At 26.3% G+C, this 13,883-nt stretch overlaps 1 protein-coding gene across 1 annotated transcript in view; it reads left to right on the top strand.

The window, feature by feature from the left end:
* Positions 1-13,883, top strand: part of LOC111624120 (leucyl-cystinyl aminopeptidase-like) — a 37,925-nt gene that overhangs the window by 17,567 nt on the left and 6,475 nt on the right. Inside the window, exons 2-15 of the mRNA XM_023366940.1 lie at positions 3,980-4,487; positions 4,569-4,665; positions 6,137-6,289; positions 6,368-6,467; positions 6,691-6,811; positions 6,891-7,051; positions 7,412-7,525; positions 7,741-7,887; positions 9,098-9,163; positions 9,273-9,335; positions 9,416-9,558; positions 11,842-11,930; positions 13,245-13,375; positions 13,445-13,500. Of these exons, the coding sequence (XP_023222708.1) occupies positions 3,995-4,487; positions 4,569-4,665; positions 6,137-6,289; positions 6,368-6,467; positions 6,691-6,811; positions 6,891-7,051; positions 7,412-7,525; positions 7,741-7,887; positions 9,098-9,163; positions 9,273-9,335; positions 9,416-9,558; positions 11,842-11,930; positions 13,245-13,375; positions 13,445-13,500 (1,934 nt within the window). The 5' untranslated portion in view covers positions 3,980-3,994. The remainder of the gene's footprint in view (positions 1-3,979; positions 4,488-4,568; positions 4,666-6,136; positions 6,290-6,367; positions 6,468-6,690; positions 6,812-6,890; positions 7,052-7,411; positions 7,526-7,740; positions 7,888-9,097; positions 9,164-9,272; positions 9,336-9,415; positions 9,559-11,841; positions 11,931-13,244; positions 13,376-13,444; positions 13,501-13,883) is intronic.

Here is a 13,883-nt window from a genome sequence, read left to right as displayed (position 1 = left end):
GAAAAATTAACCATTCTATTCTGATAAATCAACTGTAATTTTGTATTTCTAAAAGATTTTTTAAGGCATGTTTCATCGCATTAATGTCTTAATGATGTTATTTAATTAAGTAGAAATTACAATGAATTAATTAAAATAAAATAATCATATTCAGGAAGTTTTTGCGAGGCCTCAGGAAAAAGTTGTTATTGAGGCCCCAAAATATTTGCAGAAAAGAATTTTTTTTTTTTTAAATAGAAATTTGAAAGTGTAAGGAAGGCCTCACGTTGAGACCCGAAAAACTGACGCCTGAGCCGGCCTTGGTCATATTTAAATCAAATTATTAAAAATCTATCATAATTATAAAACAACTTATAATAAAAACAAAACAATTAATAATTTATTATTTTAAATAAAATTTTATCATTACTCCTTTACATAAAATTTTATCTTTATTTATCGTTTATTAAGCTCAGTAATTATTTTCTTTATTTTGTAATTTTTTTTTCTTATTATTACAAAGTCAATATGTATATACAGACTAATGTAGTCCGGGTATATAAACAGAAGTCAATGGAAAACACGTGTCTCGAAAACCAGTGATCAGTGACGTAGATAATATAACCATTGTGACGTCATTGTTATGGAAAAGGCAGGTGACGTGTCTATATTGCAAGACAGGACCACACATGCAGCTAACTCGTAGAATTGTCACTAAAGAACTTCCTCGCTTCATTGCCTGTCGTCACGTGACTCGCGACAGGAAGTTATTGACCAAAAAAGAAAAAAAAAAAGAGGGAGAAAAACATAAAGAGAGGAAACCCCTTCTATTACTAATTAGACCTACTCAATTTTTAATCTAGAGACAGCTATATCATGAAAAAAATAATAACAAAAAAAAAAGAAAAAAAAACCTGTTTAATACCAATTTCTCAAAATCTAAGATGGAGTAATTTATACTTTTATCGGATGAAGTGGATTTATATGAAAGATGCCGACAGGAATTTCGCTCCGGTAATTTCGGACACAATCTTGTGACAATCTTCGAGTAAGAGTAGAAGCCCGGGGAAGATGTGTTATCTGTTAAGAGGGTAATCTGAACCGTTGTATTTGCCAAAAACACCTGTTTCTACCCCTTTCAATAATTGTACATCTGTTTTCTTACCACGAAAACATTTGGTTTGGTAAATGTAGTCTTATTATATGAACTGCAATGCTTTTTGGAATTGTAATTTGAAGATTGTGAGATAGTATGGTTGGGGAACGTGCACTAAAATAAACTTTACCGTGTCATAATTATAAAAGAAATGTGATCCCTTCAATTCTATTTTCTTTTGATCATTTATAAAAATAAACCATAAAGTGAAAGCGCATTGTTGAGATTAAATATGATTTCTTGTAGTAATGAGCGCTTTTATACTTTTCACTAAAGGTTGACGTTTTACAAATGATTCACTTTCCTGTTTTTAGTAAGTGAATTACGTATCAACTGCACAATACTCATAGAATAATACAAGTATGTATGTGCTGTAGATTATAAATCAATACGATTCAATGCTACAGACTGTTGATATGGTCGAGAATATAGAGAAGATATAGAGGAGACTATTGTCCTGTACAAGAAAGGGGGAACGACGGGGAGGGGCTGACGGTAGCGAGTCCAAGGACCACCCTTAAGTTGCGGACCACCCACGTTGTATCACTAGCCACGAGAAAAGATTTACACTCCTTAGCACAGACCATATCAAATCACATCATCTCCCTTTTTCAATGTCCAGTTGTCCAAATCTGTCACGTAAAAGACCACCAGGTGTTGACCCACCGATCATATTCAAATATTTTAGTGTCAAGGTTCGTCTCTGCAAGAAATTTTGATACCAGAGAGGATCCGATATCTCTCTTCGGTGTCAAAACTGCTTAAGCGGAGCCACTTGAAAGATAAAATTATAAATAGAAGAGATATTTTACAATTGATAAAAATTTGTACAGAGAAGCAAACATGGCGTTGAAAAAAGTAGCAAAAATGATAAAGTGTACCACACACACTATCCATGGGAAGATTTATTTTGGATGCGATATTTATAGAATTGTAAGGAAAAGTTGGAAAAATAGCAATGTGTAAACACTGTGTATTTTCAGGTTAAACATATTTCTCACGATTTTTTTTTTCTTTCTTAAGGATTTCTTTATAATTCTCACGTTTCCATGTAATGTTTTCAGTCTGTATTATGTCTAGTTTTATACGCGAAAGCATTTTTTACGCGTCCAACGAAATAACATTTTAAATTGTTTAGATTGAAGCTGACACGCTACCAAAAATGATTCTGAACTTTGCCGTATAGTAATTTTTAATTTACACTTCTCAGATAATCTTCAGTTTACGTTATTGATGATAGAAAACCGAAGTATTTCGTAGCTTGATGCATTAAGCACCAGACTCGATGCTGATTGACAAGGAAACTGCAATGCAAAGAGAGAGGAAAAAAAAAAAATGTTTAGTTACAGTGTGACGCATTCCATAAGCACGATCGTATTACAGTAACAGAATGCCTCTAAATAAAAATTATTCGTTTGTTCATACATCAAATACTTATATCGATAAAATAGTCTTTTTTTTCCCCCTTCCTCGTAAAAAATCCTATGCATTTATTTATTTAAAGTGACAAATTTTTCGAAATGTTGAATTATTTCTTTTCTTTTTCGTATTTCTCCTATCATTTTAATCTATAAATTTACTATTTTAATTTTATTTTATAATCAATTCGGATTTCATTACATCAAATTTTACATCTAAAATGTGATTGATTTTCTTCCAGAGTTGCTTATTATAGAAAGTTCCATTTGTAATAATTGTTTATAATTGAAATAAACACACAAAATTTTTGTATTCAAGAAGCACATTTTTAAATATTTAATTGAGTACTTTTTATTTTAATTTTTATCATATTTACAGAGTTTTTCCCCCTTGCATGACTTAAATTAATATTTACTTTTTTAATTCTATTCTGTACAAGTTACTCAATAATGACGTCACAACAAAAAGAATTTAAAATGTGCGTGTTTAAATAATACTTTTAGCTTATATTTTCTTCATTAAGACAGTCAAATAAATAGTAAAATAAACAATTTATATTATATTATTATCCACTTGTATACATTGTTATAGTATGCTTAGGCTTATGTATAATCTAATGTTCAATAATAATATTTTTGTATACCTATCTGCCACAATATGACTCTAAGTCTGTGTACAGTACCTTTATAACAATATTCATTAGAATACTATCTACAATAGGCTTCAGTACTTGTTATAGGTAATAGCTTATATATAAAATATAAGGATACATTGAGTAAAATAATTTATATTTAAGTAGATTTATACTGACCTTTGTACAAACTTAATCAGTATTCTCAGAAAAGTTATCAAGATTTGAATGTGTAATATTAAATTTTTAGAAGGGTTATACTGGTATTTTGAATAGATAAATGTTTATCTTCAACTAAACCTGAACATAAGCAAACACATATTTATCTACACTGTTTAAAATTAGATTGTATGTTTACATCCTTAACTAAAATTTATTTTATGTTGTATAAGTCGAGTAGGCAGATTATTTTTGTTATTTTAATTATAAAAATTTTAAGATTTTAAAATGATTTTTACATTAAAAATAAACATATTATTATTATTATTTTAATGTAAAACTATTTAACAATTTTATAACTAAGTTTTTAAACTTTACTAAATACTTTAATAAATTACTTATTTATAAATATTAATTACAATAACAATACATAAATTAAATAACAATTATTAAATATTTTATTATTAATCTCAGATGTAAGTTTTGGAATTTTTTATATTTTAAAGCTTTTCAATTTGTATTTTTTTTTTTTATTAATAAATATTTTAAACAGTTTTATTAGAAAGTAAGTAGGGTCTAATTTGTAGTTTATATATAATATTCTGTGGTATTATTTCGAGATTTTTTTAAAACAGTTCAGAAGAGAAAACATGGAGATTCCACCAGAGTACAGAGAGAGAGCGAGAAGTGTCAGGTTTTCAATGGTACCAGAAATCATAAAATTTACTCCTGAACTGGCAATTAAAGAAGAAGAGGAAGAAGAAGAGAAGAAAAGCAAATTGAAGTTAATACTTCAAGATAAAATTTTACCACACATGAAAATAATTATAACATTAATTTTGTTACTCCTCTTCATAATTGGCTTAAGTGTTTACCTCTTCTTGCATATGAGACATATCAAAATAGGTATTCATAAACAAGCTCAAGAATTTCCTAGTGATAACTGTGACGTTGAAGTATTTAGACTTCCTTCGAATGTGATGCCAATTCATTACGTTCTAGAGATTCAACCAGATTTGGATAATTTGAATTTTAGAGGGAAAGCAGACATTCATTTAAACTGCTTTCGTAATACAAGTAAGGTGACATTACACGCTGTAAACTTAACAATAAAAGATAATGATGTCAAGATGATTTCTGCAAGTAATTCGAAAGACGTCAACGAATTATTGAATTTAAATATTACCAATGATTTATTGACATTATATTTTAAAAACGATTTAGATGAAGACGTTAAATATAATTTAACTATTGAATATTCTGGAATTTTAAGTAATACTAATTCAGATTTTTATACATTCTCATCGACTAGTGAAAATAGGTGAGTGCCATTTAGTGGATATTAATTACAATTAAATAATTTTTGGTGTTAAGGATAATATTGCGGAGGATTTTCTTTCTTTTTTTCATACAAATTTTGAAGTGTACAAATAAGTTGGAGTCGCGAGTCACGAAGCGCTAAAGATCAAAGACTTACACTTAGTCTTCATTAAACGTGTTATTAAACTTAGTTCAAACATGTCACGGAAATGATTTTCATGTAAATTGATTGGAACAATTGGCGTGAAATTAGCACAATTCAGCACAACTTTTCTCTCCAGATAACACATGACTTTGAGTGCACAGTCCCGTAGGATCGCCTTTTGGGTTGATTTTTTTTTAATGTCATCTGCCCATTTTTTAAATTCTGACCGTCTAAGAGGATCTTTCTGCTTATGCCCATCCGGCTAAGCTCACAATGGGGCTTAACTCCACGTTAACGCCAGCCCAATTCCATTGTCGAACTAACCAGACCCACGATAATATGGAAAAAAAAAAGGCTTCAATGCAATCCTGGGGCCTGACTTAACCATCCATTTCCCGTGCCATAAAAATGACAATCAACGCAGATTAGAATCCGGAACATGGCAAGTCAGTGTTTTATGACCTCTTCAAATTGCTTTGTTTTAAATTATCAGTTTCTTACTTAGTTAAGGCATATTTGTTCATTTATTTCGCAAACATTTCCGAAACAGTTAAACATTCTCTTATCTAAGAAATCATTTTTTGGACGGAATCTTTGCCTTAGTAGCCTAAAAATTAAGCAATTCCACCAGTAACGGAGTGGATAAAACTACTGAACACTAGTAGTTGGATCCTTGACAGCCGGATGACCCAAGCGGTTAAGGCATCGGCTACCACTCAAGAGGATCGGGGAACGAATTCATTCGAAATACCCCAGGAATTTTTCCAGGAGTGGTTTGTTCCAAATATGTCAGATCCCGTCCCTCACCACCCGTGTTCCCATTGCAGGCCTGACCGAACTTCTGATGAGTATGATTTAATTAAAAAGATTCTCTTAAAAGCGTTCTGGAATAAGCAGTAATTTGATTTATATATCGGTTTAAGTTGCGGTCACGTGGAAGGGAAATGATTATGAAATCCTCTTTACTGCGTGCATATTTGTCCCGTTAAATTGATATTTGTGTAATGTAAAACTTCAAAGATAGATGGCGACACGAAAAATATTTCAGTTTCATATCCTTTTTTTTTTCCTTAATTTAATAAATTTTTTGATGTTAAATAAAAAGTTTACAATTAATTGACTTGTATTAAATTATTTTAAAATTTTTAAATTGAACTAAATATAGATTTACTTCTATATATTAATATAAATTATGCTATTCATATACTGTATGAAAGTATTATAAATATATTTTTCAGAACTTTTAGGATCATTACTTTTTCTATTCTTTAGTTTAAAAATCAAATAATTATTTTATTCTTTCCTAATACTAAATTATTGAATTTAGTACTGCTTTTACTCCATACAAATTTGTTTCTGGAAGAAATGCATTCCCATGTTTTGATGAACCTCATATAAAAAGCACTTTTGATATTATTTTAATCAGAAAGAAAAACACTATTTCTTTATCTAATATGCCTCATTTAAACAAAGAACCCAGGTAGAAAAGTAAATTCATTGTTTATCAGAATTGATAATATATTTTCTAAATAATAAAATATATATTTTTTTCTTTTAGAGGAAACTTTGTTGCTGACATTTTTCACAAATCTATAAATATGTCAGCTTATTCTGTGGCGTTTTTCTTTGGTAATTATGCTGGAAGAGCTTATGACAAGGTTAAAAATATTTCTAAAAATATCATTTCTAATTTTAATTAACCCCCTCCCTTCCTTCCATTATGGACATCATTTATGGACAGCCCCTATGATAATTTTAATTATGTTTCATGAAACTATGATTATAAAATATTAATGATAAATCTTGTAATATATCAAAATATATTAATGATAAATTTATATTTAATATCTTATCATTGTTTTAACTTATTTGTTTCAATAGATTACTGTATGGTGTCTTCCAAATGAACAATCAATGACAGATGATGCTCTTGCTGTATCAAATAAAGTATTAAAATCATTAGAAAATATAGTAGAAATTGTATTTGAATTATCTAAATTGGGTTAGAATATTAAATGTTTTCAAATCTAAACTTTTATTGATTTCATAAATTTAATATAATTTAAAATTTTTAATTACAGATCTTGTTCCATTACATTTAGATAAAGTAAAATTTCCATCCAAACAAAATTATGGATTAATATTTTATCCAAAAGAAATTTTTTTGAATAATAAAAATCAAAGAAATTTGGAAAAATATGAAACATTATATTCAATTATGGCCTTTCAGATATCACAACAGGTATAAAATTTGAATAATGTATTTGTAATTTACTATCTGATGTACCGGTACATATAAATGAAGTGTTTGATAATTTTTATATAAAATTTCAAATTTCAATTTATTTGTTAATGCTGACATACAGTATATACCGTATTTTCCGGTGTATAAGATGACTTTTTAACCCAGGAAAATCTTCTCAAAAGTCAGGAGTTGTCTTATACGCCGGGTGTTGTCATATATGACGAGTATATCTCAAACTCTATATTTTAACTGTAAAAGTTGGGGGTCGTCTTATACACCGGAAAGTATGGTATATTGCAATCTCAGTTTTCTTTTGCTGATATACAGATATATATATATATTTTTACTTTATTTCAGTGGTTTGGAAATTTAATATCTTTGAGTTGGTGGAATGATATATGGATAACTGAAGGAATTTCAACTTTTATGGAATACACATTACTGTCACATGAATTTCTTCATTGGAATAATGTATATTTTTGTTTAAAAATTTTGTAAATATATTCAGAATTTATGAAATATTTTAAACTTTTTAAAATATATTTTATTTTCATTAAAACATTTATTTTATTCTTATTAGAATTAAATCATAAATTTATGTACTGATAATATCTATTATTACTGTAATAAGTATGGTAATCATATAGTAAATTTGATAATTAAATAATAAACATTTACATATTTAGATTGATCCTATTATTTATTATGCAAATATGGCTAGAATGGAAGACTGTACCAATAATGAGATAAAATCTTTATCAAAAATTGAGTACAAGTGCAAAGATGTTGGAATACAGGACTATTTACAGTACAACAATATTTTAAGAAAAAAGGTATTTCAATTGATTATTTACATATTATTTTATGATAATTAATTAAATATTGTGAAAATGTGTATATTAATGCATTACTTTAATTCGCTATTTTATAAAGATATAAAAAGTAAATGTAAATGAATATAATAATTTATTTCATATTTTTATTAGTATTTACAGCAGAATTAAATATCTAATTTTTTGACCAAATCCAATTCACTGTAAAGAAACTTTCAAACCTGATAAATAAGAAATGTACAAATTAATTTATTTAAAACAATTTTTTTTTTAATTTTTAACTTATTTTATAAAATCCAAATCTCAAGTTTCGGTAATTCTCTTTATTCTTATACTTTTTGGAAACCAAATTTATGATGAATAATCAAAATAGATTTTATAAATTATATAATTTAAATTTATTTATTACTTTACCATATTTTAATAAGCACACTTAATAAAACATTAAATGAAATTTAAACATTAAGAAAATTAGAAAAATATCTTGAAAGGGTCAATGATTTTAAAATCCAGATAGCTTAAAATCAGGACAAGGATTGACCTCAAGCTATTTAAATGTTTTAGATTTTTTTCTTATATAGTTAATTGCTTGGAAAATAAATGAAATCTTATATCTGTTTTATAATTTTTCATAATATATTTTATTAAGATTGTATTTATAAAAGAAGTAATTTGATTTTAAATGGAAATAATAACAGTACATATTAACAAATAATAGTAATATATTTAATTACTGTATTTTACAGCATATGAGATATATTTCTATTTCAGTACAAAATATTTAGGAAAAAGTATTTAATGTATTTAAGCCATCCCTTGTTTTTGACACTTGACATCAATTTTTTTTTTTAATGGTGTTCCGGTTAAAACAAAAAATGTAAAATTAGAATGCACACTTTTATTTATCAGGAAAAGCAGTTTAAAAGTAGTCATTTACCATTAAAATATTCTTCATTAATACATGTAAAAGCAGTTTAGCTGTAATAAAACAAATAATAATAATTATTATAATTATAAATGTTTAATTAAACAATAACATTTTTATTCAAGAGTCAAGTTATGTAGAAGTTATCTGTTTAGAACAAAAGTCAAATCTTTTATGCCATAAAATATGATAATTCAGTTCTATATTTTTTTTATTAAATTTTTATTAGTAAAACATATTAAAAGTGCTATAACAATATATATTAAAAGAGTCATTTATATTTAGAGTGCAGCTGTTATTCGAATGGCACAATACGTAAATGGAAACGGGACATTTTGGAGTGGAATAAAGGTATTTCTGTAATGCCAAAAATTTTTTGTTATATTGTATTTTAAATAAAAATGTATTTATATAATTTGTTAAAAACTGAATAATATTTTTTTATTATGAAATTTTATAGAAATACTTAAATACTTCTGATAAAATAAATAAAGAAGAAAAATTTTGGAATTCTCTTTCACCTGTAATTATTAAACAATTTAATAAATTAAAATAGTATTATAACTATAATTTTATAAAAGTGATGCTTTTATTTTTAATTAGAAATATTTCAATTTTTTTGAAAAGATGAAGTATTGGACACATTTGGCAGGAATGCCAATTTTAACAGTTAAAAGACAATATAAGAAGCATTCAGCATTTTTATCACAAGTTTCTTGCAGGGAAAAATTAGAAGACTATAAATAGTAATTAGTGATATATATATAGTTATGTCTATCTGTTTTAATACAGTTATATAAGTTATTATCATTTGCTTTGTATCTAGTAGAATTTGTTGACATCTTTATGGATTACTTGATCCACTTTCACCTAGATTTGTCTATTAAGTCAACCATTATGACAAATCTAGGTAAAAGTAGATTGAGTAACCCATAAAAATGTCAAGTTATATAAGTTTATTCTAAGTATAGGATAAATCAGTACTAAATAATAATAATATTCATAAATGGAGAAACTGAACAATATTAATATAGTAATTATAAAAACTGAGCAAAAAAAATCTTTTGAATGCTAAAAATTCTCTGAAATTTATGAGGAAACTAGTCTAAGACTTAAATGAATATTATTTAGAATTAAGACTAAAGTTTTACTCTCTTTTTTAATTAAATATGATATTAAATCTACAGTAGTTCAAATTGGCCTTCTTTAAGCTAACCATAAGTACAATACTGTTTTGCTCTAACATGTTGGAAAATTGGGGATCCCTCCATACAAAACAGTTTCCAGTTTTATTCTAACATAGTTTGGGAAATTCTCTGTACAAAATTTCACAATTTTTAAGTGCAAACTTCATTAGTTGATATTTTTTATTCAAGTAAGCATATGTATTGTCTCAAATTTGCCCATGGATTTTAGAATATTGAAATTTTCAATTTGTTCTGTGCCTTTTGTCAGGTTTATTTTAATGAAAACTGATAGTACAATTTTTCTCTTTCTTGTCCTAGCTTTCCTATCAATCAAGTACAGTGCCGGCCCAAGACAAGTTTTAGGATGGAGCGAGATTCTATTATGGCGCCCCCCTTGGTTGCCCCTAATTTATACATTTAATTTTCTTTACCACTTAGGCGCCCACTAGGACTTAGCGCCTGGAGCGGCTGCTCCGTTCGCCCTATGGTAGGGCCGGCTCTGATCAAGTATTGTCATTGCTTTCAGACTTTAGCCCTAAGACTGTTATTATGTTTTGTTTTCGGAGATTAATCTTTGTTTTATTTTTCTTCATCTATATCAATTAGACAAATAGGCCTATACTTGAAATATATATCATCGGTATGATAAGCCCTCAAGTATATTTGTCTAATTGATGTAGACTAAGAAAAATAAAACAACATTAAAGCAATAGATTATTCAATTGAATTCATCTTTGTATTTAGTAAAGTTTATTTAAACATTTTTAGGTAAGTGTTATTAAACTATTTTAACTGCAGGTAAGTAATTATTAGTAAAAATGACATGAAATACACTGGTATCTCAGTACTCAAACTGTTCCCAACTCCAACAATTTGGTATTCGAACACAAATTCTGGGAAAAGATCACTCTGTACTTGACTGAACAAATGCGACCTTCTAGAACAAATTTTTGATTAATAACATATTTTTATTTTGTCATTCATAAAAGTTATGATAAAAATAAAAAATGAAGATGTTGCTGATATTTCTGGTGATCAACAAAAAAGCTCAAAACATGATGATACTTTGTAAAAAGAAAATGCCCTCATTTAACTAAAATTAATATTAATGTGTAATACAGTCCTTTTATTGTGATTGTTAATTATTGATTGGAAATAAATTATTGATTATTTGTTTATTAATAATATTATTAATAAACATACATCTCTTAGTAACTAATGAAAAAGAATAGTATACTTTTGCTAACTTCTGGAACCTAATCCTGTGTTTTGCATTACTCCTTTGTTTCGTATAGTACAAATTTGCATAACATGGCACTTTTTTAGAATGTAACTACTGTGTTATACGAGGGATACCTGTACTTAGGATTAGTTTTATTTGAAATTATATTACTAATGAATGTATTTTGATAATTAATCTTTAAATTAAATACAATTGAAATGCTATAATACAGTATAATACAATGTAAGTTTTAGTAAATTATTTTAAAAAACTATCTGATTATTTTAATATTTAACATAATTATTACTTCATAAGGAATGCTTGTACAGTAATATTTTGATAAAATGGAACACTTTATTATTCTTTTCAGAATTAAAACTCAAAAGATTAACAAAGCTCAAAAATTCATCTAGTATACTTGTTTTATATTAATAACAATAACAACCAAACACAATACAGTACATTCATAGTTTTATAAAACTACAAATATATTGTGCTGAATTTTTTAAAAAACAAGAATATCTATTTGATTTAGTTTTAGTTACAACTATATCAGAATAGCTTAATTTAACTTCATTAAAAATATAGTATTTTGAAAACTATGCATTTAAATTTTTCAGTGATTTATGGCCTATTCCAATATCCTTTATAACATCAAGACATCGTCAATGGAATCCAAATAATCTATTATGGATGATAACAGAAAATTGTATTCATTTNTAAAGCAATAGATTATTCAATTGAATTCATCTTTGTATTTAGTAAAGTTTATTTAAACATTTTTAGGTAAGTGTTATTAAACTATTTTAACTGCAGGTAAGTAATTATTAGTAAAAATGACATGAAATACACTGGTATCTCAGTACTCAAACTGTTCCCAACTCCAACAATTTGGTATTCGAACACAAATTCTGGGAAAAGATCACTCTGTACTTGACTGAACAAATGCGACCTTCTAGAACAAATTTTTGATTAATAACATATTTTTATTTTGTCATTCATAAAAGTTATGATAAAAATAAAAAATGAAGATGTTGCTGATATTTCTGGTGATCAACAAAAAAGCTCAAAACATGATGATACTTTGTAAAAAGAAAATGCCCTCATTTAACTAAAATTAATATTAATGTGTAATACAGTCCTTTTATTGTGATTGTTAATTATTGATTGGAAATAAATTATTGATTATTTGTTTATTAATAATATTATTAATAAACATACATCTCTTAGTAACTAATGAAAAAGAATAGTATACTTTTGCTAACTTCTGGAACCTAATCCTGTGTTTTGCATTACTCCTTTGTTTCGTATAGTACAAATTTGCATAACATGGCACTTTTTTAGAATGTAACTACTGTGTTATACGAGGGATACCTGTACTTAGGATTAGTTTTATTTGAAATTATATTACTAATGAATGTATTTTGATAATTAATCTTTAAATTAAATACAATTGAAATGCTATAATACAGTATAATACAATGTAAGTTTTAGTAAATTATTTTAAAAACTATCTGATTATTTTAATATTTAACATAATTATTACTTCATAAGGAATGCTTGTACAGTAATATTTTGATAAAATGGAACACTTTATTATTCTTTTCAGAATTAAAACTCAAAAGATTAACAAAGCTCAAAAATTCATCTAGTATACTTGTTTTATATTAATAACAATAACAACCAAACACAATACAGTACATTCATAGTTTTATAAAACTACAAATATATTGTGCTGAATTTTTTAAAAAACAAGAATATCTATTTGATTTAGTTTTAGTTACAACTATATCAGAATAGCTTAATTTAACTTCATTAAAAATATTGTATTTTGAAAACTATGCATTTAAATTTTTCAGTGATTTATGGCCTATTCCAATATCCTTTATAACATCAAGACATCGTCAATGGAATCCAAATAATCTATTATGGATGATAACAGAAAATTGTATTCATTTGTAACATAAAATTAGGTGAAACTTTTACATGAAAGATCTAATTTAACTTTTCTTAATTTCTCAAGTAATATTAGAAGATTTACCAGATAAAACTGAATGGATTTTGGTGAATGGAGATAGTATTGGATTTTATGCCGTTAATTATGATGATGAAAATTGGAAACTTTTAGCCATGCAACTTCATTATAATCATCTAGTCTGCATAACTTTTTTTAAACATTACATATAATAAATTTCTAAATTTAAATTATGATATTTTTTTCAGGTTTTTACAGCAAATCAAAGAATGAAAATAATTTCAGATTTCATATTTTTGGAAAGGTAAAACAAAAAATAAAAAAATGTTTTGGTGTTTAGAAAATAAATTTCTCACATTGAACTGAAATAATTTATCATAATATTATAATTCTACAGTTAATTAATATAACATAAAAGATGTATTTATAGATTAAAAAATTATTACCAGAAAATTATCATAATTTTAGATGTTTTTGATATTTTAATGACATTAGTTAACATAAAAATAACAAACTAAATAAATATAAAATATTTTTTTATTTAATTATTTATTATAATGAGTCCTACATGTCCCAAATAAGTCCCCAAATGTTTCTGGCTTATAAACTGAACAAGAGAATACCCAATCTATTTAGATTGGTATTCTCTTGTTCAGTTTATAAGCCAGTCTTTTTTACATTTGTATT

The sequence above is a fragment of the Centruroides sculpturatus genome, unplaced genomic scaffold, assembly GCF_000671375.1.
Source record: "Centruroides sculpturatus isolate CEXI.00-Female unplaced genomic scaffold, Cexi_2.0 scaffold29, whole genome shotgun sequence".
In the NCBI taxonomy this organism is placed as follows: Eukaryota; Metazoa; Arthropoda; class Arachnida; order Scorpiones; family Buthidae; genus Centruroides; species Centruroides sculpturatus.
This window is presented reverse-complemented; position numbering and strand designations above follow the sequence as displayed.